Source organism: Aotus nancymaae, unplaced genomic scaffold, assembly GCF_030222135.1.
Source record: "Aotus nancymaae isolate 86718 unplaced genomic scaffold, 86718_ANA_hifiasm-v0.15.2.pri h1tg000077l, whole genome shotgun sequence".
NCBI classification, from domain to species: domain Eukaryota; kingdom Metazoa; phylum Chordata; class Mammalia; order Primates; family Aotidae; genus Aotus; species Aotus nancymaae.
This window is the reverse complement of record NW_026988492.1, coordinates 1,218,855-1,244,240: the sequence shown is the minus strand read 5'-3', so window position 1 is coordinate 1,244,240 and position 25,386 is coordinate 1,218,855. Positions and strand designations below refer to the sequence as shown.

Sequence of the window (25,386 nt, the reverse complement as noted above, 5' to 3'; positions counted from 1 at the left end):
AAAAGGAAAGGGTGTACCTTTTAGGCACAGAGAGGACTCTGAGAAAGGTTTGCCTCAGATGAAGAGAGAAGACTGAAGACATTGGCCGAGGCCACATGGTGGCTGGGGCATTTGAGCTTTACTCTTGAGGTGGGGAGTAAGATTTCTCAGCAAGGCAGTGATGTGATGAAGTTGGAGTTTCAAGATGATTTATTGGGTACGAATGAGTAGGCTATGTGGGAAGAAGGGAGGCTAAAAGCAGGGAAACCAGAATTTCTGTCTGGAAATAGGGACACCTCCCAGTGTTGTTGGCTGTTGTTACCCTTGTGCAAGTTACCAATAAAAGGATCAGGGCTGAATCTCTTCAGTCCCAGGGTGGGCTAGAACCCCTGTTCCACCATGCACTAGCTGGGAGCCGTGGGCCTGGCGCCTGTCTTCCTTCTCTGTAAAATGGAACAGTAAAAAAATGTCTACCTCATATTAGTGGTTTTGGGTATAAAATGATATAACAAGATAAAGGTCTTTGGTACAAAGTAAATGTGCTCAATAAATATTAGTTATTAATAATATTGCTAGGTAAAGGTTATTTCTTGTGAAATAACATGGGCCCACATCTCATGGACTGCCTAGTACCCTGAGGATCTTCCTGGTGATTTACATCATGGAGATCTGTCCTGCTTGCTCTGTGGAAGTAGTCCAGGGTCAAACAAACAAAAAGCAGTACGGACTGATAAATATTCAGGTGAAATGGCCTTGCAGTGGACTGTGGACAACATTTCTTACAAGTATGTGACATGCTGGTGACCATGTCCATCTTGATTTCCACTCCAATGTGGGCATCAGCGGGACAAGAACAGAGCAGGACGGTGAGGCTTGAGGTCCTGCTGTGACCTCGGACCATACTTCCTCCTGCCAGAGGCATCTGCCAAACTGTTAAGGGCATGGACATTGTTTGGTTTCAGAGATGGATTTGTTATCATATTAGCAAAGATCCACACAGCATAGGGAAGTTGTGGTCTCAGGGAAAACTTAAACAACTGTTTTTCTAATCCCTGAGAACTTGGATTCTTGCTTTCAGAAGACAGAGAAGAAATTCCAATCAATTTTTTTATGGGAAAGAGTCATGAAAATATAAATTAAGATAATACATTCTTGGCTTAATATATCCTTTTTGAGAAAACTACTCCATTGAGGCTGTTCCCTATTTAAGTTTATCTTGCCTGAGATTATCATAGGATTTTTATTAGTGTGCTGAGCCAACCACTTATGTGAGCTGAAGATGCATATAAATTTGCAATTGAAAAATTTCTGAGATTAAGCCTACCAATGTGCTGCTTAATGTTTCTTATTCTGCACATTTTCTAAATATATGTATTTTTTAAATTGAACTTCATAAATTTTAATTTCTAATCAATATTTTTATTACAGGTGACTAAATAATAAAGCGCATTTGAATGCAGACTCATGTAACTCCAAATTTTGCAAATCACTTTTAAGAACATTTACAAAGGTGACCTGTTTATTGTCTGCATCAGAATTAATTACCTGGGTGACTATTTAAATTTTCAGGGATCAGATGGGAGGACATGCACTTTTTAGTAAGCCCTAAAGTTTGAGAATCACTGACTACTTTAGTTCATACAGACTTCACCGTAACCCCAGAGTTTCACGGTGAGGGTATATGCTTGAGAGTACCTTCAAGCATATATATATGCAGTAAATTCTGTTTTTTAGACATATCTATGTATCCCTCATCCATATTCTTTTGGTGCTTATGTATACTTGCGCTGTGCCTGGAAAGAGGAGAGGTTTGAAGCCTGATTGAACATTGTCATTATAAATTTAGCCAATTATAGACCTTAGATGATAATGACTAGGACTCCTCTCTGGCTCTGTTTTTATTGTGTCCAGTTATTCCAGAGACTGGGCCAGGTAGTGTAAAGTGCCTCATATTTTCCCTGTCACTACTTTTCTTCCTTTAGTTAACTATCTGATCTTGGATAAAACTCTTACAACCTGTTGATTATTGGTTGTCTGTTAGGTTGTTTTACTTACTGTTCTATGAAATTGTTTTAAAAGGACTGGATTTCTTTTCCTGACTTCTCCAGGTGGCCTGTGTGTCCCTTCAAAGCAGGGACTGCAGATGGATCGTGTTGGTGGTACCACCACTCAGCCCAGTGCTAGCATACAGAAGGAACTTGATACCTGTTTAGTGACGGACTGAGGAGAGGTGACCTGGACATTGTATCAGCTGCTGCTGCTTTGTTATTTAACTTGGACTCTCTCATACTGACCTTTCCAACCAAGTCTGGCTGTTGGTGACAGGTGCTTTCATCCTCCCCACAGTTTGAAACCTGAGGCCTCAGCTTGGGAGGAAGACTGGGGCACAGTAAAGATGCTGTAACTGTTCCCATGGCATGGACAGCTGGAGCTAAGGTTGGAGGGCGTGGGCCATGTGACTCTTGTGTCTGTGAGGCATGGGGAGAAGCGAAAACCAAGAAGGGTGGTCAGAGCTAGGGCTGGAACCAGGAGAAGCAGCCACAGAAGTCAGAAGAGGAAAGAACTTCAAGATGAGGAGGATGATCAGCAATTCTGAGTTCTCAGGCAAGTCCTTGAAGTCTGAGCAAGTTTCATTGCATTTGATGAGTGATTGATGGCAGTCTGATGCGTTTCTGAAAGATTTCAATGGGAACAGAAGCTGAATTGCTGACATTCAGGATTACAAAGGGTGCAGCAATGAGGGCAGACCACTTATGTGTGAGACTGGGGTGTGAAAAGGCAGGTACTGTGTTTTATATTTACATTTTCCCCCAACTGGCAGGTGCATGTGTGCTTTGAAGGCCCAGAGGATGGAACTAGGTTAGAGGGAGAGATTCAAAATAATGAAAGGAGTCACCTGGAGAAGGAAGGAAAGGATGGGGGTAATCCAGGGCTTCCATTAACCCTGACAGTGAGGAAGGAGAGGAGGGGACAGCAGGGAGGAGTGGCTGCATTCAGGTGGCTTTATTTTTTTCAATTAGGAGAGGAATTCCACGTGTTAGCAGTGTGCATGGGCCAGCCTGAATTGTTTCTGCAAAGATTACTTTTTCAAAAGTCAGTCTTGTGTGGTCTTAGTCCTGTGTTCACAAGCCTTAGATGATTCACTCTGAGTCCCTGGGATCAGCGCAGGGCCTTCCAGGATATGTGGAGGTCATGCCTGAAGTGTGGCTCAGCCAGCTCTGGCCTTGAGACCGTGGCCCTCTCAGATGCTCTGTTCCACTTGCTCTCTGAGCACTCCCTAGATTGTTTGCCGATGACGTGCCTTTGCTCACTCTGGCTTGTGCTTTTGCTGGGCATCAGCCCTTCCTTCCCCACCTTCCTCCTTTGTGTCCATCCTGTGTCAGTTAACTGTGTATCTCAGCTCCTAGAGAACTACTGCTTACAGTTGGGGTCATTTTTATTTATTTTTGAGATGGAGTTTTGCTCTTGCCCAGGCTGGATGGAGTGCAGTGGCGCGATCTTGGCTCTTTGCAACCTCCGCCTTCTGGGTTCAAGCAATTTTCCTGCCTTAGCCTCCTGAGTACTTGAGATTACAGGCGCCTGCCACCACGCCTGCCTAATTTTTGTATTTTGGTTTCACCATGTTGGCCATGCTGGTCTCAAACTCCTGACCTCGGGTGATCCACCTGCCTTGGCCTCCTAAAGTGCTGGGATTACAGGCACGAGCCACAGTGCCCAGCCAGTTGTGGTCATTTCTATTCATGCTCTTATTTCCTCTGCTAGATGGTAAACTGAAAGCATTTTAAAATCCAGGGATAATTTTAAATGTAATAAAATGTGGTAAGAAAACTTACATAAAATATCAGAAGACAAGCCTGAGTCAGGCAGACTTGACATTGAATCCTGGCCCTGCTTCTTCCTGGGTACAGTTTTGAGTGATTGCATCCTGTGTCTTTTTTCACTTAATTTATGGAGTGGGGATAATGAAACCTTCTTAGGGCTGTTAGGAGAATAAATGAGACGAATCCTGTAAAGCATTTGGCCTAGGCCTGGACCATCGTAGGGGCTTAGTAGACCTTGCTGCAGCGGTCAGCAATGGATTCCTTGCCACCCAGCAGTGTTGGGTTGAGCACCTGGATGGATGGTGAGTGGTGGAGGAGTGTGCTCACTTCCCACCCCAGTTATGTTGAGGGCAAGGATGGTGTATTTTACTTTGTATTTCTAACATGAGTCTATATAGTTAGTGAAGAGGAACGGCATACCTTTTACAAGCGGGTCCACTTATACATGGATTTTCTTCTGTCTCTGCTCCTCCGGAGACAGCAAAACCAACTCCTCCTCTTCCTCACCTGCCTTCAACTTGAGGATGAAGACCTTTATGATGATCCACTTTCGCTATTTTCCCTTCCTTATCATTTTCCTTAATAGCGATTTCTTTTCTTTCTTTCTTTTTTTTTTTTTTGAGATGGAGTCTTGTTCTGTTGCCCAGGCTGGAGTGCAGTGGCATGATCTCTGCTCACTGCAACCTCTGCCTCCCAGGTTAAGCAATTCTTTGCTTCAGCCTCCCAAGTAGCTGGGATTACAGGCGCCTGCCACCACACCCGGCTAATTTTTGTATTTTTAGTAGAGATGGGGTTTTACCATGTTGGCCAGACTGGTCTCAAACTCCTGACCTCGGGTGATCCACCCGCCTCAGCCTCCCAAAGTGCTGGGATTACGGGCGTGAGCCATTGCACCCAGCAACAGTTTCTTTTCAATAGCTTACTTTGTTGTATAAATATAGTGTGTGTGTGTGTGTGTGTGTGTGTGTGTGTGTGTGTGTATATATATATATATATATATACACAAAATATGTATTAATCTACTGTTTATGTTATAGGTAAGACGTGCAGTCAACAGTAGGCTATTAGTTATGTTTTTGGGGGAGTCAAAAATTATACACAGATTTTCAGCCCCTCCATGAAGGGGTTGGTTCTCCGAACCCCTGCATTGTTCAAAGGTCAACTGTATTAACTTGTTTTCTAAAGTGCCCTATGCAAATAACTTTTTTTCATGTTAATTGCATAGAAGGAAATATCATTTTGTACAGTTTTTAAAAAATTGGCAACTGTTTGGAAATGACACATAAGATGTTTGTAACATTTATAGCAAGAAGTGCTGGGTATAGCATTAGTTTTCCCAATTAAAGCCCCTTTGCATCGTTTTTGCCCACAGAACTCTGGACATATTAAATTATTTATTTTTTGGTTCTTTCCTTTGTAGAACAAATGGTGAGGCCTAGAAGTTTTAGTACAGCAGTTGGGCGAAGTGTACATATTATGAAGTTTATGAAGCCAGAGATGGAATGATACTATGGGGTTAATTTTTTAAATTAATTTTTAATGCATTTGACATTGTTTCCAGGTAGCTGATCCTTCCAGTTTCTCAGTTGGAACACAGATATCTCCTAATAGAAAACAGGAAAAGAAGCTTGCTTTAGGAGAACTTGACAAACCAGTGTAAATGTTTCCAGAGTGCCCTGTTGATTGCCATGGCCAGTCACAGGGGTTTTATCTCTCATCCATCTTTGTGATAAATGAGTGCATATTAACTTTTAGTGCTATAAAATACGTCTTTTTTGTTGTAGAGACTAGTGACAAGTGACATTTTGAATTAGGAGATTGTATGGAGATGTTTTGCAGGTGGGATGTGGTTTCCTCGTTGAGTCAGTTAAATGTATTCCATTGAATGGTGAGGTGATCTTTGTGAACTGTTTCTTGGTTTGTCAGGTGTGTCCATGTTTATGAATATAAACTCTGGATCATTTTATGTTTATATCATACTAGAGGTTCTAATATATGTATCTCTGAAAAGTAGGTAAATATATTAAAGATAGTGGCAAAAAAAGGGGGTGGAAAATGAAGTAATTGGTCATGGAAGGAATTTTGGATTGTTAAGGGTGCAGAGAAGACAGAAGCAAATTGTCAACACTGGTCACTCAGTGATACTAAGCAGGTACTCGGATGCTTGTCATTTGATGGAAAAAAGGGTTTAAGAGTAAGGATTCTCAAACTGTAAGAAAGGAAGTTGACAATCTCAAGGGGAAAAGGTGTGGCCAGGTCAGGGCCTCTATCTTATGAAATGAGTTGGGGTATGAGACTGGGGAGGGGGCAATTCTTTAAAGTAAATTTTTTTTTTTTAAAGAAGGACTTATACCGTGTTAATTTTCTATTGATGCCCTAACAAATTACCACAGAGTCAGTGGCTTAAACAACACACATTTATTATTGTATAGTGCTGTAGGTTGGAGATCCGACACAGCACTCAGTGGGCAGAAATCAAGCTTTCAGTAGACTGAGTGTCCTGTTACAGGCTCTGAGGGAGAGTCTGTTTTCTTGCCTTTTCCTTACTTCTAGAAGTTGCTCACATTCCTTGGCTTCAGGCCCTTCCTCCCTCTCTAAAGCCAGCAGTGGTAGATGGAGTTCTTCTCACATCTCCTGTCTCTGGCTCTTCTGCCTTCCTTTTTAGGATCCCTGTGATTATGTTGGGTTCACCTGGGAAATCTGGGCTCATCTCTCTACCTTGAAGCCAGCAGATTAGCAGCTTTAATTCCATCTGCAGCTCTAATTCCCATGTGCTATTTGAGGTAACATATTCACAGGTTATGGGGACATGTTCTAAGTATTGAGTCATCTTGTTTGAGTTTTGTAGGGTACTGAAGTTCAGGGAAACTATTCTTTCCGGGAGTCATCTAAGGCTTGCTTTCAGTATAGGCAAGTCTTAGTTTTTGCTGCTTCACAGATGTAATAAGTATTGCCAACCTCACTTACTGAGGGTCTACCCTGGGATTCTGGAGCAGCACAAAACCTGCCAGGAATTGAGAGAAATTGTGTCTCTAGATGAAGCAGGTTCTTAGCATCAGGAAGGGAGAGGAGGTGAAGGCGTGATGACCTGACAGGTGTGTGGAAAGGAGCTCAGCAGAAGCAAGAGGAAGAGAAGACACACTGAGGTGGAAAGTTAAAGAGGGTGAGAATAGAGTGGTGGCATTGTGGCTTGAGAGCCCCAGGCACCAGTGGAAGACCCTGAAAGGAGGACTGCTCATACCTAGGGTGGGCTGGGTGCTGGAAAACCACTCCCTATACTGTGCCTCGGAAGCTCTGAGGGTTCGTGGCTCAGATTTTCTGTCTCTAAGCCTGAGCTCTTGTAGCACATGATGACCTTACAGGGAAGGGGCACTTTTATCTCAGTATCCCTCAGCCTGGCACAAGGTTATCAAACATTTTGGTCATAGGACCCCATGTATGGTGTTAAAATTTACTGAAACTCTCATACATTGCTGATATAAAATGGTGCAGCCACTGAGGAAAACAGTTGATAGTTTGTCAAAATGTTATCCATGAAGTTACCATATGACCCAGCAGTGCCACTTCTTGGTATATGCCACAGATAACTGAAAACATGTTCATACAAAAATGTATACACAAGTGTACACAGCAATATTTGTGATAGCCAGAAGGTGAAGATAGCTCAAATGCCCATCAGTGGATGAAGGGAGAAACAAAATGTGCTGTATTTGTACAATGGGATATGGGGTTGAGCATTCCTAACCTGAAAATCCAAAATCAGAAATGCTCCAAAATTTAAAACTTTTGATTGCCAACATGATGCTCAAAGTAAAGGCTCATTAGAGCATTTCAGATTTTGGATTTTTGTATTAGTGATGGCCAGCTGATAAACATACACTGCACATGTTCCCAAATCCAAAAAAACTTTGAATCCAGAGCACTTCTGGTTCTAAGCATCTCAGATGAGGGATGATCAACCTGTATGTTTAGCCATTAAAAGGAGAGAAGTAGTGATAGCTGATACAACATTGGTGAACCTTCAAAACATTATGGTAAGTATATTACGATTTCACTTATATGAAATGTCCAGAACAGGGAAATCTAATAGGGACAGGAAGTAGGTTAATGGTTGCCAGGGATTGGGGGAGAAGAGGATGAGAGTGACTGCTAAAGGGTTTGGGGTTTCTTTTTTGGGTAATGAAAATGTTTTGGAATTACATAGCAGTGATGATTGTACAACTTTGTAAATGTACTAAAAACCACTAACTTGTACAGTTAGATACCACATAAATGATGTTTTGGTCAGGATTGACTGCAATGCAATGGTGATCCCATAAGATAATAATGGAACTGAAAATTTTCTATCGCTGAGTGCCACCGTAATGTCATAGTATCATCACATATTTATTGTAGCCTAAGTGTATAGTGTTTATGCAGTTGATAGTAGTATGCAGTGGTGTCCTCGGCCTTCACCTTGACTCACCACTCACTCGCTGACTGACCCAGAGCAACTTCCAGTCCTGAAGCTCCGTACACGATTGGTACCCTATGCAGGCATACCGGTTTTAATCTTTTATACCATATTTTTAATGTACCCTTCTATGTTTAGAATATTCAGATCATTAACATGTTGTACAGATTTGTAGCCTAGGAACAACAGGCTGTCCCATATAACCAAGTGTGAAGTAGGCTATGACTATCTAAGTACACTCTTTATGACATTTGCATAGCAACAAAATTAACAATACCTTTCTCAGAACATATCCCTGTATGTTCTGAGAACATACAGGTATGTATGACTATACTTATTTAAGTATGAACACGTATGACTATACTTATTTAAGTGGTGAATTTTATGGTGTGTGAATTACATTTCAGTAACAGAAATTGTAGAGAAGATTTTTTGTATCTGTAGATATTTATATTAGAAATTAAAACTTATAATTAAAACATACTAATTTTTAAGATAACATTATAACCATTATATGTTAACATACATTTTTATTTATTTATTTTTATTTTTATTTTTGTAGAGATGGGGTTTCACTATGTTGACCAGGATAGTCTCGATCTCTTGAACTGGTGATCCATCCGCCTCGGCCTTCCAAAGTGCTGGGATTATAGGCGTGAGCCACCACGCCTGGCCTACATTTTTATTTTTAAAAATCTTCAAAACAAAAAATTAAGTGAGAGCAGTAGCATTGCTTTGTGTTTTTATTATGTCTTTAATATCTGGGTAATAGGAAGCTAGAACCTCATATGTGCTTCTGTGTCAGTCTTTTGTGCTATATTGCTTTGTGAAAGTATATGAAGAAAATTCAGCCTTACACAGATGTGATTGGGAAAGGAAAGAGTATTGTTTTATAGACTTTTTAGATAATATGTATATTTTTTGACAGTACCTCAAAATGTGACAAATGGTAGTTTATTAAAGGTTAGCTGCACTGTGGAATCTGAAACCATTTATGTTAAAGTTTATTGATCTGTCTTGTACTTTGAATGGATCTTTTACCATATGCAAGATTTTGTGTCTTCATGCTTCATCATTTGGAAAAGTATTGGTTTACTATATGAATAATTAGCCTTTTCTTACACTCTGGGTGCATTGTGAGGTCTCATAAGGCTGACATGTGAACCAAACTCTGGGTTCACATGTAGCCACAGAGACCACCTCTGTAGAGTGGCCACAGCATTTCCCGAAGTGAAAGATCCTGCAAACTCCTTTCAACCTTCATCCAAAGATGCACTGGTGCATCAACCCCACCAATGTCTCCCTTGACTCTGAGGCCAGGAGAAACCTCTGTCTCAGCTTCTCACCAGTAAAGCAGGCCTAGTGCAATTGCAAACAACTTATGCACATCTTCCAAATATTGACTAATTTCGTTATTCAGTCTGTCTAAAATCACATTTGCTAATATAATTCCTGACCTCATTAGAAAAGTCTTAATTGTTGGGAAGCTTTCAAGTTCATGGTGGCAGACACAAGTTTTCCAGAATTCTGACTTCTGTGTGATGGAAGCCTCAGTGTCTTTCTGGTTAGCTTGGGTGGATGTGATCTTGAATATTTTACAATATAAAAGAAGAAAGGATTTTTTGGGAGAGTTTGTGAGAATAGAGTGCAGGTGCTAAGTTGTCTATATGAGTGACTTCCTAGAAGGGGTTACCAGAGTCCTCTGTGGTTGCCTCTGGCTAGGATAGGGTGTATGGGTATTGAGAAAAGCTAGGAGGATTTTTCTGTTTGGGCAAGGAGCTAGGAGGATAGTAGAAGAGCAGAGCTGAGTGTTGGGCGAGGGAGATGGAGCCCAGGATGTGTTGAGGAAGTTAGAACATGTGTGGGTCAGGATGGCTTACGGAGTGCTGTTCCACATGCTACCCCGTTCAGTCCTCACCATGATCTTACTAGTTAGACACAGGATATACTGTTACACTTCTTTAATAGGTGAGGAAAATGAGACTCAGAAATAGCAGTGGAATTGTCTAGAGTCATCTGGTTAGTCAGGGGTGGAACAGGCACCTGTCCTAAGCCTCTGCTTCCTATCTCATGCTGGGTTGTTTGCAACTGCACTAGGCTTGCTTTTATTGGTGAGAAGGCGAGACAGAGGTTTCTCCTGGCCAGAGTCAAGGGAGATATTGGTGGGGTTGATACACCGATGCATCTTTGGATGAAGGCTGAAAGGAGTTTGCAGGATCTTTCACTTCGGAAAGTACTGTGGCCACTCTACAGAGGTGGGATGAACCCACCCAGAGTTTGGTTCACGTGTCAGCCTGATGAGACCTCACAATGCACCCAGAGAGTAAGAAAAGGCTACTTATTCACATAGTGAAGCTTTTTGGGGGAGAGCAGGCAGGTCTTGTATCCAAAAGTGTCTTGAGAGAGCAGGGAAAGGAGACTGGTTTAGCTTTTACGTGATTAGGGGTTGGGGCTGGGGCTGGTTGAGGGCTTCCTTCCCTGCCCTGCCTCTGGACTTGGGTGGTTTGAACTTCCTGCAAGTGCCAAAGGAGGGGGCCCCAGCCTTTCTTACCAGCTTGCCCAGATGGAAGTGGTGGGGCCTGAAAACTGCCAGCAGTCAAATGTCAGAAATGGAGCCAGATTCTGTATTACAGAAAATGACATCTTTTCTCAAGGGACTTAGCAAGTAGCAATTTGATTCTAAGTTCAAGACTTAGAACCAGCAAGGGGAGTGATTGAGTAAGCTACTGGCAGAACTTGTAGACTTAGCCAAAGTCTGCTTGATCATAGCCCTGCATATCCTGAAACTCCACATTTCCTCCTCGACCAAGTGTTGCTTTTCAGCTGATTTAGAATGTTGGCCTATTGGGAACAAAGTGAAGCTTGTGGGAAAAGAAGATGACGTGGTGCAGGAAGGCCCTGAATGCAGGGATGTTGGTTTCATTTACTGAGAATTCTCTCTTGCTTGCTGCTGCCTTTATCTGCCCCTCCCAACCCCCTCTTTCCTTTTACCCTGAGAGTCCTTGGGAGGAAACTTAGCTGGGTCGACAGATGATGGAGCTATCTGTTGGAAACTTTGAAATCCCATTTTGCTTCAGAAGGAGGAGAAATAGAACCATCTTCTCCAGGAATTTTAGCTCTCATTAGTCCCAGGCTGTCATATGAAGCAGGCAACACAGTGCAGTGAAAAAATGTGAACGAGTCACTAGTTTGTATGGGAGGACTGCTTTGTGACTGGAACGTTTGGACTTGTAACACTGTCCCAGATGTTGGTTGGGTTACACTTGGAAGATGTTTTGGAAGCGAGTAGGACTTGAACTCTAACAGATACTGTGTTAAGGAGGCTGCCAGGCACCAGTCTTAGATCCCTGAGGGCTTGGGTCTAGAAATGCTGGTCCCATTTTGGTTCATATTTTGTAATGAATGCTTGGAGTCAGCTCAGTGTCCAATCATTGAAGCATTTATGTATGAAACATCGATTATGTAGTGATCACTTGAGGAAGTGACTTATGGTCATAGCTTATTAATGTAACGTCTTTCCCTTTCTCTCCCACTCCTGATCTCCCCCTGGGAATCTCCTCTTTCCAGTCTGGAATATATAAGAGAACTTTGGAGCCCAAAGAGACCTTAGAGGTGATTATTTCTCTTGTGTGTTATGTTTAAGGAACCTGATAGTAACTAACTTCAAACATTTGTTTCAAAAAGTTTCAAAACGATATGAAATTAAAGAAAATAGTACAATGAGTCTCTATATGTTACCCAGATTTAAAAATTTTAAGATACTGCCCAGGCACAACTGTCACATATAGAGCACTTCACATGCGTTACTTTTATCACCTCCCAGCAGCCTCTTGGGGTAGATACAAATATATTTCCCCGCTTGAAGATAAGAAAACTGACAGGCCCAGAGAGATTGGGAACTTTGCCTGGGGTCACCCAGTTCACAGCCAGTCTTCACAACCTGTGACTTCACCCTCTCTGCTGCACTGTCTGGAGAAGTTTTAATGTTTGCCTGACATATACGGTCAGCTGAGGTCAGCCTAGAAGTGGAACGAAGAGATCTCACTCCTTCATCGTTTCTTTCATCGTGAATTTCTGTGGCTTTTCTCTTTCTCTTATTCTTTTGCAACTGACTTTCTGAGCTTGAAGCTTCTGAGTACCATTTTAACTCTGATATGCAGACGGCGGCATCCCAAGGCTGGGGTGGTGGGAGTGGTCTGCTCCAGTGCAGGTGATGAGGGGTGCATTGTCTGTGGATGATTTAATAACAGTAATTAAAGCATCCAAAGTTTGCCTGTAAAGTCTAAATGTGTAGAATTTTGCCTGCAATTCTAAACATTGTCAGTGATATTCTTTCCCCAAAATCTTTTGTTGGTATGTCTTCTAAATAATTGCTTTATTGAGTTTTAATAATATATATGTAAGCTTCAAATGAGTACTTCTTGAGTACTTAGCCTTTAATAGATACTGTAGGCTGGGCGCCTTGGCTCACACCTGTAATCCCAGCACTTTGGGAGGCCGAGGCGGGCGGATCTCCTGAGGTCAGGAGTTTGAGACCAGCCTAGCCAACATGGTGAAAACCTATCTATCTCTGCGAAAAATACAAAATTATCGAGACGTGGTGGAGCGCACCTGTAATCCCAGCTACTCGGGCGGAGGGTTGGGGGCAACTGAGACAGGAGAATTGCTTGAACACAGGAGGCGGAGATTACGGCGAGTTGAGATCACACCACTGCACTCCAGCCTGGGTGACAGAGTGAGACTGGGTCTCAAAAAAAAAAAAAAAGAAGACAGAAAAAAGATACTGTATGCGCCATACATGGCGCCACAAACAGTTTATAGTCTGTACTTTTCTTCAAAGGTGATTTTGAGGGCTTCAGTATTTGAAGGAGAAAAGCAGGCTGAGGGGGAAAGAGGGTAGGGTGTTACTGAATCCATATGTTGCAAGAGAAAAGGAGCAGCTAGGGGAATAATCAATTACCTATTCCTCTGGAGCTCAATAAATCAACACTACATAAGATAGGGTGAACATAGAGTGGCTACCTGTGGAGATTTTTGACTTTTTATCTGTAGCTAGCTGCTTAGGAACAAAAGGAAAGGCAGCATCTTGTGTGACTCATCTTTCAGCTTAATATTTTTACTTTTGACATAGCGAATTGGAGTCCCGGGTTTTTGTTTTCCTTTCACAGCGACTTGGCTTTCCAGTGGCCCTGCAGTGGAGGAGCAGGGTAGGTGCGATCGCGACTCACATGGGGTGAGTGCCTCTGGGTCTGCACGCTCATGTATGGAGATGACTCCAGGCCAGTCCTGGGCACATGGTTTGCCTGTTCTCTTCCCCCAGGGACCTTTTCAGTTTAAGTTTGCCGGAAGAGCTTTTCTCAAAAAGTGCTTCTGTGGGCTTCTGAGGCAGGAGGCCTGCCTTCTGCGAGTTCTGTTGGCTCCTCAAGTGATGCCTTGGTGGGGTTATCTAATTTCTCCCATAGGTCCACACCCATGTTTGTCTCAGGAAGTTCCTGCGGTGCTCAGATGACTGATGAATTCCTTTAGGGCACCACTTCCGCTAAAGGCAGTCATCTCTAGGAACTCACTGAGATTAATGCACAATGTTGGATCCATAGCCTTTGTTCCCGCCATATAGATTGAGCTTATCTGCATTTTATAGTGATTGTGACAGAAAAATAGTAGCAGAGATCCAGGTACATAACAGCTGTTGACTGTTTAGTGACTCATAATCTGGTTACTTGTATCTTCCGTTATTATAGTTTGATACTATTAAATCTGAAGTATAGCAATATGTGAATTCAAATCAGCATGCTCTTCTTGTTTATCCTTTTTAGCCCTAATTTGCAGAAAGTGATTAGCTCAGAGCACGGAGACGGGAATGGTCTCCCTCCTTTTCCCAAGGATTGTTTGTGCATCCTTGTATTTCCAACTCCTGTGGTACTCCTGTATGAAATGGGTGATTCGGATAAATGAAGTTAGCTCAGTGATTGTGATCCTGTCATTCTGTGTGACCGCTTTAGTTTTTACTTGTGTTTAAAATTAAAAACTACAACAACCTGAGGCATAATATTGTTTGGCACCTGCAAATTTTAGTTTACACATGGTATTTTTTGTCCACAGTTTTCTAAAGTGGTTGTGCCAGTGTATACTCCCAGTAGCAAAGGTGAGAATATTCCAGTTGCCCCATATTCTTACCAATACCTGTTATTTCTTTAAAACGTGAAAATGAGTTTCACTGTGATCTTCCTAATAATAGATAAGAAAGTTTTAAAACCCAGTTGCACTTTGCAGTGCGCGTCATCAGAATGGTCCAGTCTTGGGGTGCCCTCCATAAATGAGACCTTTGTGGTCTCCCCTTCCACAAATGAGATGTTTAGTTATTTTGGTAGAGAGTGGTACTGGCCTTTTGCTCTGCCTCTGGTCAGCATCACCCTACCGATTTCATTGAGCACAAACACAGAATTTACCATAAGCATATGTGAGCTCTGAATGTCACTGCTTATCTATCCTAGCATTTCTCATGATTTTTAAGTGTCTTGCTCCTTTGTCTTTCTGGTTTTTTTTCCCAGCAATCTGATTGAAATGGGAAACAGGGATAGGAATTGGGTGTGCCTTTGGACCTCTGGATATGTAATTCCATTAGATATAGCCCAAAATTTGTGTCACATTCCTGTAGAAGAGAGCTAGTGACCTGGGGATGCTTAACTTGTGGCTGGCTGGTTGAGAAGTCACACACTACATTCTGTGAATTTATCTTTTTTAAATCTTTGTATCATGTCAGAGTCTGTGGAACCTGTTTTATCTCTAGCTCCCGTTAACCTTGGTGCTAGAGAAAAGGCAGGTCCGGAGTGGAAAGGGATTTCCCGGTAAAGCATGGCAGCTTTTCTCGTCCTGCAGGTCTCTCTTAAGAGAGCTATGCATCCTGGTTCTTAGAAGATGACAGGTGAGGAAGGGACCTCTGATGTCCAAAGTTAGACTTGATTGTTCTTTGGTTGTGACTGAGTCTAGGGGAGTATTCATGGTTTGGAGCTTTAAAGTTTATTGTATATAAGCAGTATCCCATTGTGTCAGTTTTCATCATAAAAATATAATACTTTTTATTATTGACCTTTACAACGTGAGAATGCAGGTCTTGCTAAACCGATGACTTCAGTGGATGTGGTGCTGACTTGCCTGAGCACATCTTGCAATGTACAGCCTTTCAATATTGACAGAGTTGAAGGAAACCTGGAGGTTTTTAGTAACTAATCTTCAAATGAAGCATTTAGAGTATATTGTTACTTTTGTAGGATTGATTCTGTGTGGAACATGTATTCTTTAGATATGTCAAGATCCCTCCATTGATTTTTAATAACAAACATCTTTAGTAAAACTTGTTTTTTTGTTTGTTGTTTGGTTTTTATGGAAGGGTGGGGGTGTGTAGTTCTCTGAAAACGTTGAGAGTGAAAAGCTGGCAGTGGCCCAAACTGCAGTGCTGCATTTGCATATGTTCACATTCTTCAGTGATTTCCTGCTGTTGGGCCAAACATAGCTAATACCGTTTTATGCTCCCCCTGAGCTGCCAACATGCTATGCTACTGAGAGCAATTCCACTGTCCTTTTATTCTAGAGGTAAATCTGTTCTGAACTTTTATGGGAGAGAAATGAGATTGACTTAAAAAATACACACAAAAAATCTCCCACTCCTCTTTGATTAACTTATGAACAAAGGAAAACACCAAACTTATGATTGAGTGCTTTAAAAAAGTTACTGTCAGTGAGATAGTCCTTTTTCTCCTCAGGATGCTGAGTTCCTTCTCCAAGTAGCTTGCTGAGGGGTTGGGGGAGCTCCCGTAGGAATGCCTGGTGATGGTGTTTCTGAGGCTTGAGGGTTCTGCCCCATCTCGATAGAAATGCAGAGGAGGCTGCTCCACAGCTGGACACCAGTGAGCTCTGGGCCGCCATCAGACTACCTGCTCCGTCTTCTGCGTGGGAGAAGGATGGTGGGAAGAATGACTTCCAAACTGTCGATTGATCAGATGTGTAAGGGAGGATGCCAGGGGATAGTGCTGAGAAGAGGTGGGTAAAGAAAGGAAAGGAATCCACAAAAGGGAGGAGGGAAGTGCAGGTGTGCGTGTATTTTGAAAAGAGCTCATGCACATACAGTTTGGTTGTTATTTAAAAACTTACTGTGGGCAGTTTTCTAACACGTTTGGGTTTTGTGTAAATAAGTTTAGTAGTTAATATATAGCATGTAGAATTAAGGATTTTCTTCCTAAGTTAACTCACTGCCAGGATGCACATAAGAATAAAGTCACAGATCATTGCTGGATTCTGAATACAGTTGTAGGATTCCACAATGAAGCACAGCTTTCCTGAAAATAGCCAACTTAGGTGTGGTCCTTCCCCTCTGGCCTTAGTCCTGCTGAGGCTGTGTTCCTCTGAAGTCATCTCAAGAAAGTGAACAAATGCTGGGCCAGTGTCCAGGAGGAAGCAGCCCCTTTGTGTGTTTTTATGTTCCTTTACCATTTCAGAATGTGGCCTGACCGGTAACTGTGGGGCTATTTTTGACTCCTGGAGAGCAATTGTAGAGAATGAGATGCTCTGGCCCCAGTCCAGGGGTAGGCTGCCTTCTGCAGCTTTTCCTGGTATCACATTTAAATGTTGTGCTCCATAGTAGGCTGTATTTGTAGAGTCTTGGTTGACAAAGGCTGAAGCAAAATAGATTGTCTGAGAGCAGACATCTCAGAAAGCCCAGATGAACACTCGTGTATGTGGCACAAAAGTGCTGGGTGGCACTGCAGTTTCTGTACGAATAGTTATGGCCTTGTATTGGCGAGTAGTTTGTCTCCCACATCACAGCTCTGTTGGCTGGCAAGTCTACGAAAGATGTTCTGGGAGCAGGTACTGGAGACTTAGTGTCACGTGATGGGTATATACCGCTTGACATTTGCATTTTTGCACCAAGCTTTAGGTTTAATGAGCTTCCTCTCCTTGTTGGGTGTGGCTGATGGAAGCATTAGGAATGAGTATTCTCTTTTGACATATGAATAATTGCATTTTCCAATGGAAAGGCTCTGTGTTCATTTTCTGTTGCTGCCACAACAAATTACTACACACTTTCTGGCTTAAAACAATGCAAATACGTTATCTTACACTTCTCTAGTTTAGAAGTCTGACTGGGTGTCACTAGACTAAAATCAAAGGGCTGTTAGAGCTGAGTTCCTCTGGAGGCTGTCAGGGAGAATCTGTTTCCTTGCCTTTTCCGGTGTCTAGAGGTTGCCTGCGTGCTTGGTTCATGGCCCTCTGTTTCCAAAGCCAGTGGCCCAGCACGTCCGTGTGTACTTCAGTCAGCACATCCCTTTCTCTTCTGCTGCTGCTTCCACTTTTAAGGGGATTACATTAGGCTCACTCAGATAATTCCAGGAACATCTGTTTTAAATTCAGTGGATTAGCAACTTTAATTCTGTCTGCAACCTTAATTCCCCTTTGCCATGTAAGGTTGCAGGTTACAGAGATTAGGACACGAACATCTTTCGGGACGTTATTCTGCCTACCACTGGCTCTTTTTCTGTGTTTCCTTAAACCCTCATCTGTATCACGTTTTATTAGAAGTTGCTTATTTACATATATTTTACTACTACTGCTGCTGCTACTACTACTACATTTTACAGACTTCTCAAGGTCAGGCGCTGTCCGTTTCATCGTTGAATCCTGGCATTGTCACAGCCCTTGGTGTACGTACATGGTGCTTAGCAAGTGTTTGCTGAGCTAAAGGGAATCTTTCAGCTTTCTGGTTTTACTTATGAGCAAACTAAGACACAGAGAATTGTGAATTTTTTTTTTTTTTAAATGGAGTTTTGCTGTTGTTGCCCAGGCTGGAGTACAGTGGTATGATCTTAGCTCATTGAAACCTCCACCTCCCGGGTTCAAGCAATTCTCCTGCCTCAGCCTCCCAAGTAGCTGGGATTACAGGCGCTTACCACTACACCCAGCTAATTTTTGTATTTTTAGTAGAGACGGGGTTTCACTGTGTTGGCCAGGCTGGACTCAAACTCCTGACCTTGTGACCCGCCCACATTGGCCCCCACAAAGTGCTGGGATTACAAGCGTGAGTCACCGCACTCGGCCGAGAATTGCGACTCTCTTAAAGCAAAATAGTGAGAACTCAAAACCCCTTTTATCTTGACTTCCATAAAACTGTGAAATGCCAAGCTCAATTCTTCTGTGCTTGGAAGAAAACTTGGGAATGCAATAAGAATGTGCTGTTGTTGCCTTCCTTCTCTCATAAAGACATCATCTGATATTGGTCATAAGCAGAGAACAAAGTGAACAAAGTGAATTACTGCCTGTGTGTCTGAAAACTGCTCTCCTCTAAACAGAATATCACTTAGTCATAAATCAGCCCAGTGTTTAGTAAATGGAAAATGAGGAAAATCTCATACCAAGCATTCATTGGCTTGCTTTTAAGGATTATACTTTCATCATGTGAGAACTATCAGATTGTACAAAATATAGCATACAAATTAAATCAGCACAGTAGCATAAATTTGATCTTGCTTTATCCCATGCACTTGTGGCTGAGTATAGATAAATTCTTGTCAATTAATTTTGACCTTGTCTAAATGTCTTGCCATGATTAATTAGTAGGAGGCAAACTTAGGACGACAAAACACCCTCAAATAGCTGCCCAGGATGCTTGGTGTGCCAGCAGACAGTGTCTCCACCCCAGGAGCAGGATGCTGAGGAAACCCATGTTCTTTTGCAAGATTGGCACACATTCAGGTGGTTTTAAAATAGAGCTGCGTATCTGTTGTGTTTATTTTGGTATTTGAAATTTTTTATCTCAAAGTTAGCCCTTAGAAAAACAACAGATTTTCTTAAGTTTTTATTTAAATACTGGCTGCTTTGAGGATGTGCCTACAGGTTTGGTTTTGGTGTGAACCAATGACTGACAGTTGTCAACTAATAAAAGGGATCCCTTACCTCTCACTTACTTCAGTGCCTCTGAACTTCCTAGGCCTTAGAGTTTCAGTCTCATTTCCCTCTGCTTCCCAGCCTGTGCAGGGCAGGAGTCTTCCTCCCTCAGTAACCCCCAGTTCAGCACACCTACCACCAAGTATGCCTTTGTAGTTGGCAATATGACATAGAACAGTGGTTTTCAAACAGTTGTTTAGTTTTGGAAGTACTGGAACTCCATTAAAAAACATTACTTTTAATGACATGCAAATAGTCAAGATACATAAAATGAATTAAAGCGGAACTGCTGAGGTTGAAGATGAATGGGAACCCAGAGCCCTGCTGAGCTGGGATCTGAGGTCAAGTATCCAGGAATCCCTCTGGGAACACAGACCCTAGTCGAAATATTCTTAGAGTGGAAAGAGCACAGACTCCACCACTTACTAGATAGATGAGATGTGTGACTTTGGGCAAGTTACCCTAGTTTTTAGTTTTCTCATCTTTAACATGGGAATGATAGTAACTGCCTTACTGGATGGCAGCAAGGATAGACGAGCTTGTCTTGGGAAGAGGCTGGGATCAGGCAGGTTCTCAGTCAGTGGTAGCCATAACTGTAGCTTTGTGATTCTTCTCCCTGCCCCTCTTCCCTCTTTCTGTTGTCCCCCTTCCCCGTCTTCCTCCTCTCCTCCCCTCTTCCTCTTGTTTTTATCTGCCACCCTTCATGGCCTGGCTAGTTCTGGGCTCACTTCTCCCATGACTGTCTCATTAGGAATTGTAGCCTTCTCTAAATTCCTATAACATTTATTATTTGTTCCATTAAAATGTTTTCAAAATGACATTTTATGTCATTATAAAAGGAACGTATGTTTGTAAAAGGAATATTTGTTTATTGCAGAAAACTTAGAAGAAATATATAAGCCTAGGAGAAAATATACAAGATCTTTAAGATTGGAACTTTTTTTATATTTTTTTCCTGCTGTGTAAATATCGTGGGACTCACTCATTTCATACTTAATATTTCTGATAGATAAACTATTAATTTTAAGTCTGTGGTGTTTTATTTGCTCATCTGAAAGAAATTTTGGTTTTTATGGCAAAGGAGGAAAAAATGCCTCCCATGAAGAGAGAACATAAAGACCAGAGCACAGGCCAGGTTTCCTGTCCTTCTGGTGCTCATAGTTCAAATAGGACTAAATGCTGTTAAAAAAAAAAAAATCTAGTTACTGGTACAGAGAGAATGTCCTGTGGATTCATTAAGGATGAGGAGGTCAAGTCCTGCTGGGGTATCCGAGAAAACTTCAGTGGCATTGGGATTAGAACCAGATCTTGACAGGAATAAGGATTTTGACAGATGGCCAAATGGCACTGAGAACATTCTAGTGGTGGGGAAGTGAAGTGCCAGATGTGTTTAGGTGACTCCACGGGCTAAAAACAGGAGGGCTGCCTGGGGAGCTGGGCCTCGAATGCCAGGACAGTTCTCAGAGCTGTACAGTCACGGCAGAGTTGGGAGTGGAGAATTGACATGACCAGGTGACAGTACTTGTGGGAAGGTTTGAGACAGAGCGGCCAGGAGGACTGTAGTTGTGGCCATTACAGAGCCTAGCCCAGGTGACAATGACTATCTCCTTGACCAGATGCTACTCAGGCTTCTCTGAGTCCTCTTTTTGACCAGGCCTCTTTCTTGGGTCCTGTCTTCAGCTTGCATAGCTCTGCTAAGTCAGTTTAGCTACAAACCCCCACCCTTGAGCTCTCCTCCCCTGGCCTGCCTTCAGCAAGAATCCCCCTTCCCTGCTGTCTCCCGTGAGTAGTTTTCCATCCGCTGACCCCACTCACTCTGCGCATTGGCGGAGTCCCCAGTTGTCTTGTGTTTTCTGAGTTGAACTCCGTCTCCTTCCCCTATTAGGATAGTCTTGGCATCTATTACAGTAGTCCTGGGAAAGTCTTCCTCACCATTTTAATACGCGTCAGAATAATTTTTTTCTTTTACACAGATGTAGTAAAGAGATGCTCCTGTAAGTATATGATGAATTGAATTGACTTGTGGAGGAAAGATTAGGCAATCAGAAAGCAGTGTTTTCTCAAACCTTGCTGCCTGGGCTTTTTGTTGGCATTGTCCTGAGTAGTGTCCCGTGCCTTTTATTGACTCAGAAATCGTGGCCTGGTTACTATTTGGGGAGGCGTGTCTGTGAAGCAGTGCAAATTGGTGGCGTTTAGTACCCCTGCGTTTCCTTTTTAAATTCACCTTCCACTTTCTCTGTACCCTGTCCTAGGGACACCTGCCTTGCTCACAGGTTGTTCCTGGAGACTGTGTAAAGGCTGGTGTTGAGCTGAAGGCCTCCTGCAGCTCGTTTTGCCTCCCTTGTGTTGTTTTTCTAACATCTTGTCCCTTCTCTGGCTTCTAGCCATTCTCTGTGAAGCGGCAACTCACCAGGTGAGCTGTGGCTTTAGAGCTTGTTTGCATTCAGTAGATTTACAAGCCATTTTTGAAGGCTTCATTGGATGAGTATCATCAGGAGGGAAAGGGCGGATGTCTGTGTGGACTGTTAGAGAGAGCAGTGTGTGGGCACAGTGGCGTGCACCTGTAGTTCCAGCCACTCCAGTTGATTGCTTGGAGCCAGGAGTTCGAGAGCAACCTGGCAACATAGTGAGACCCTGTCTCTAAAGAAACAAAAAAGTTTACAAAGCTAGGCTTTTAGTCTGTATAAAAGAAAAAGAAAATGAAACAACAAAAAAGAATTCAGTTTGTCCAGAGACAGGAGTGTGACTCTGGACAGCAGGAGTGAGGTGAGCCCTTCTTTGCCAATGTTTGGTTCAGTGACCTGTTCTTCACTCTCCAGTGCTCCGTGCACCTTGTGTTTCCCCTCCTGTAACCAATGCTGGGAAACAGGCTTCTCCGGAAGGTATGGAGCTGTGGCTGGAAATGGCCTCGTGGTTGTGGTAATGCCCAGCTCTTCCTCATAGAGACCCTCTGCTTGGATGGAAATCAGTTTTCTGATTTCTCCACTCCAACTTAAAGCTTTAGTTAATTCCCTCCACTTTGAGAGGCCTGGTGGGGATGACTTATAAAGGATAGGTTAATGGTGGGAATGCTGAAATACAAGAACTGCCCAAACTGCCTTGATTCAATTAACATTTGCATTTTTTGTATGTCTTTAAAAGAATTTCATGCTGTGAAAAGCTAGTAATTGTGATTTAAATTGTTTAATAAAAGTGTTCATTTGATTGCAGACTTGAATGACTCACATTTATGTAAAAGATGAGGGGCGGGGGGTTAGGTTGATTGGCTTAGGATCTAATCTGAAGTTGAAGTGTGTGGGTCACAGGGCCCCAGGGCATTGTTTGGACCGGTCAGGGGTGCAGGGTGTACCTCATGGCTTTCACACTGAGTTGGTTGTCAGCCAGACCAGTCTTTTGATACGCTGTTGCATAGACATTTGTTAAAATTTAAAGTATCTCTGATCTCTTGTGCCTCTTAGTCTGGGATTTTTGTTTGTTTTTAGGGCAAGTTTTTCATTCCTGACTTAGCCTCAGTTTTGAAGGGCCTTGGTGACCACACCGTATTCTCCTGTTTAGGAGACCCCAGTGGCTGAAAGCAGAGGAGAAAATGTTCCATCCCGGGCCCTCTCCTTCTGAACACTGTGAGTCTGTGCCTTGGGAAATTAAACGGGAGTATTGTAAAACTCACTGAGGGCTTCTCTCTGGAAACTTCACATCCGTTCTCCACATGTACTTCCTGCCCCTCAGATAGAAATTAAGAATTTGGTGTTGAAGAAGAAAGCTAGAAGTACTGTGAAGCAGCTTTGTTTGCTTTAATAAAGTAATCTGTTTTATCCTCCTTACTTTCCTGTTTAGTGTGCTCCCCTAAAAGTGATTCAGACAGGTGAAGGGAGGACAGATCCCAACATAAAACCAGGCTCAATACCAAGTGCATGCAGCATGGGCCGCTGGGAATTCATAGCCAAAAGCAGAGCAGGGGCCATTGGATGGAAATTACTAGAGGAAACGTCAGCGGTCAGGGGGATTCTGGCTCAAATGACCCAACAAGGATTCTTGTTGAGGACAGGCCAGGAGAATCGGATGTCACCTGGGGAGTGGTGGGGGACAGTGGAGGACGAGGAACACATCAGATATTGAGGGTAGGGTAGGAGTGCCCCGCCCAGCCCAGCAGGAATCCTCTTTTCTCATGGGAAGTGTCCCTGGAGCCTAGGTGAAACTGTCTGGACCTCCTCACCAGCCCTGGGGGCAAGGCTGGAGTGCTCTCTCCCCACCCTAGCCTTGCTAGATTCGGAACTGCAATAGAGGAAACGGTTCATTTCAGAGCCTCAACATCACATGTTGAGGAGGTGGCGTCTGGGCTAAAGTGACTTAGTAGGGCTCTCGCCAGAGTCAGGCAAAATCAGGCAATGAAGGATATGGAAGGCCAAAAGTGGAGTTCCATTTTGGAAGAGGCTTTGGAGCAGGGCGACTAAAGTTTGGTCGGAGAGAGACGCTGTGAACGCCTGGTTGTGTGTTATTTTTAGGTCCTGTGCACTAGTTGAAAGGACAGACCCTCACGTTCAGCTGTCCTGGGTGTGTCTCCAAGGCTGGGTTTAGGGCCAGGCCTCTCCAGTAGCTCCTGGGGATGAGGGCAGCACTCACCCTTTGCAGAAATTTTACAGTACCCCCAGCCGGCCCAGTGTGTGGGTGTTGTGGGGTGCATAGGGCCCCTGAGAGAGGCTTTGGGTCTGTCTCAGTGTGTGTTTTGCTGTGTTATGCTACGATGGCTCCCTCTGTTCGCCTTTGTGAATGGTGGGCTCCAGAGGGCTGGGATCCTGACTGGCTCTTTCATCCTCTCGCCCCCAGCACGGCATTTTGCACATAGCAGGTGCTTGATATATGTCGCATGTGAAGCAGTGAAGGTCGTTTGTGAAAATTGGGTTCACTTCTTTATAATCATGGTGGTGCAATCAGGGGATCACAGTATAGAAACTAGTGGAGAGAGCCTGGAATATGGAAAGCTATAATTATTTTAAAAGCTTTCTCTTAACAGGTCATTTCATTCTCACACCTTCCCAAAGCACTCACCAGACAGGCCAACTGGAGTTTCACTTCCCCATTTGCTCTGCTCCCCACCCTGCAGCTGAGTTGTAAGAGGCAGGTGCTGTGAAGGGGGAGGACCGGGAGTGTGGGGGAGCAGCCAGCCTGGGTATCTGCAGATTGGAGAATGAACCCTCCTTCTTGGCCCTGAGTAATTGAACGTTATGCTGCCTCATCTGGTACTATTAATGGGCCAGGGTGCCCTGATGTACCCTGAAATGAACCATTTACTCTATTGCAGTTCCCTTGCATCTAGCAAGGCTAGGGTGGGGAGAGAGCACTCCAGCCTTGCCCCCGGGGCTGGGGAGGAGGTCCAGACAGTTTCACCTAGGCTCCAGGGACACTTCCCATGAGACAAGAGGATTCCTGCTGGGCGGGGCACTCCTAACCTGCAGCATGGGAGCAGTCACTGGAGGTGCTTGAGTTGCTGTGTGCTGTGTCCCAGTGCCCCTGCAGTCCTCTTCCTGCTCTCCCTGTGAGACTCCCGCAGCAGGATCTGGAGCCCCCAGACTGTTCAGGCAGCCTCTTCTGGCTTGCAGGATTCCTCTAAGCTCTCAGTTTCTAGGATTCTAGTTACAAAGGGCTGTAATCCCACTTCCAGTTGTGTAAGGAAAATTCTTAGCACTGGAGTCAGATTAATTTTTCTGCCTGTTAGAATTCTGGGGGCTGGCTCAGAGGGAGCAGGTTCTCAGTAATGCTCCAGGTACCCCTTGGACCCCACACTTTACCACACTGTCCTGTTCCTTCCCAGGGCTGGGGTCCCTCTGCCACTGCTGCTTGGGCTTTAGTGTGAAACTCACACATAAGACAAACTTGGAGCTAGTAGGAAACCTTTGTATTCAGAAGAAAAATGGAAACAAAGTGTAAGTGTCTGGGAAGTTGTTCTGGCGGTGGGCCCTGTGCAGGCAGCAGTGGTGTCTCCAGTGGTTCCCCCTTCACATCTACCTACCCTACGTCATTGGATTTAGCGCAGTCCCTGAAATCCTGCTACTAAGTTCCCTAAGCTTTATAATTATTCAGGTGAAATGTTGTACCTTTGGGATCCTGAGGAGCTAGCTCTTGCTTCCTTCCCCCCTTATCTCTGGGAGGTAGCTTGTCACAGATCCTAACTTAGAGGTACTCAGATATTTTGGAGGC

General features: G+C 43.5%; 1 protein-coding gene across 4 annotated transcripts in view; it reads left to right on the top strand.

The window, feature by feature from the left end:
• CCNY (cyclin Y) overlaps positions 1–25,386 on the top strand; it is a 268,565-nt gene that overhangs the window by 95,525 nt on the left and 147,654 nt on the right. The window contains exon 1 of one of the 4 annotated variants that reach the window (XM_012445624.2): positions 22,746–22,811. The exons of the other annotated variants lie outside the window; for them this stretch is intronic. Within the exon in view, the coding sequence (XP_012301047.1) occupies positions 22,778–22,811 (34 nt within the window). The 5' untranslated portion in view covers positions 22,746–22,777. Of the gene's footprint in view, positions 1–22,745; positions 22,812–25,386 lie in introns of those variants that run through there. 4 annotated transcript variants of the gene reach the window in all.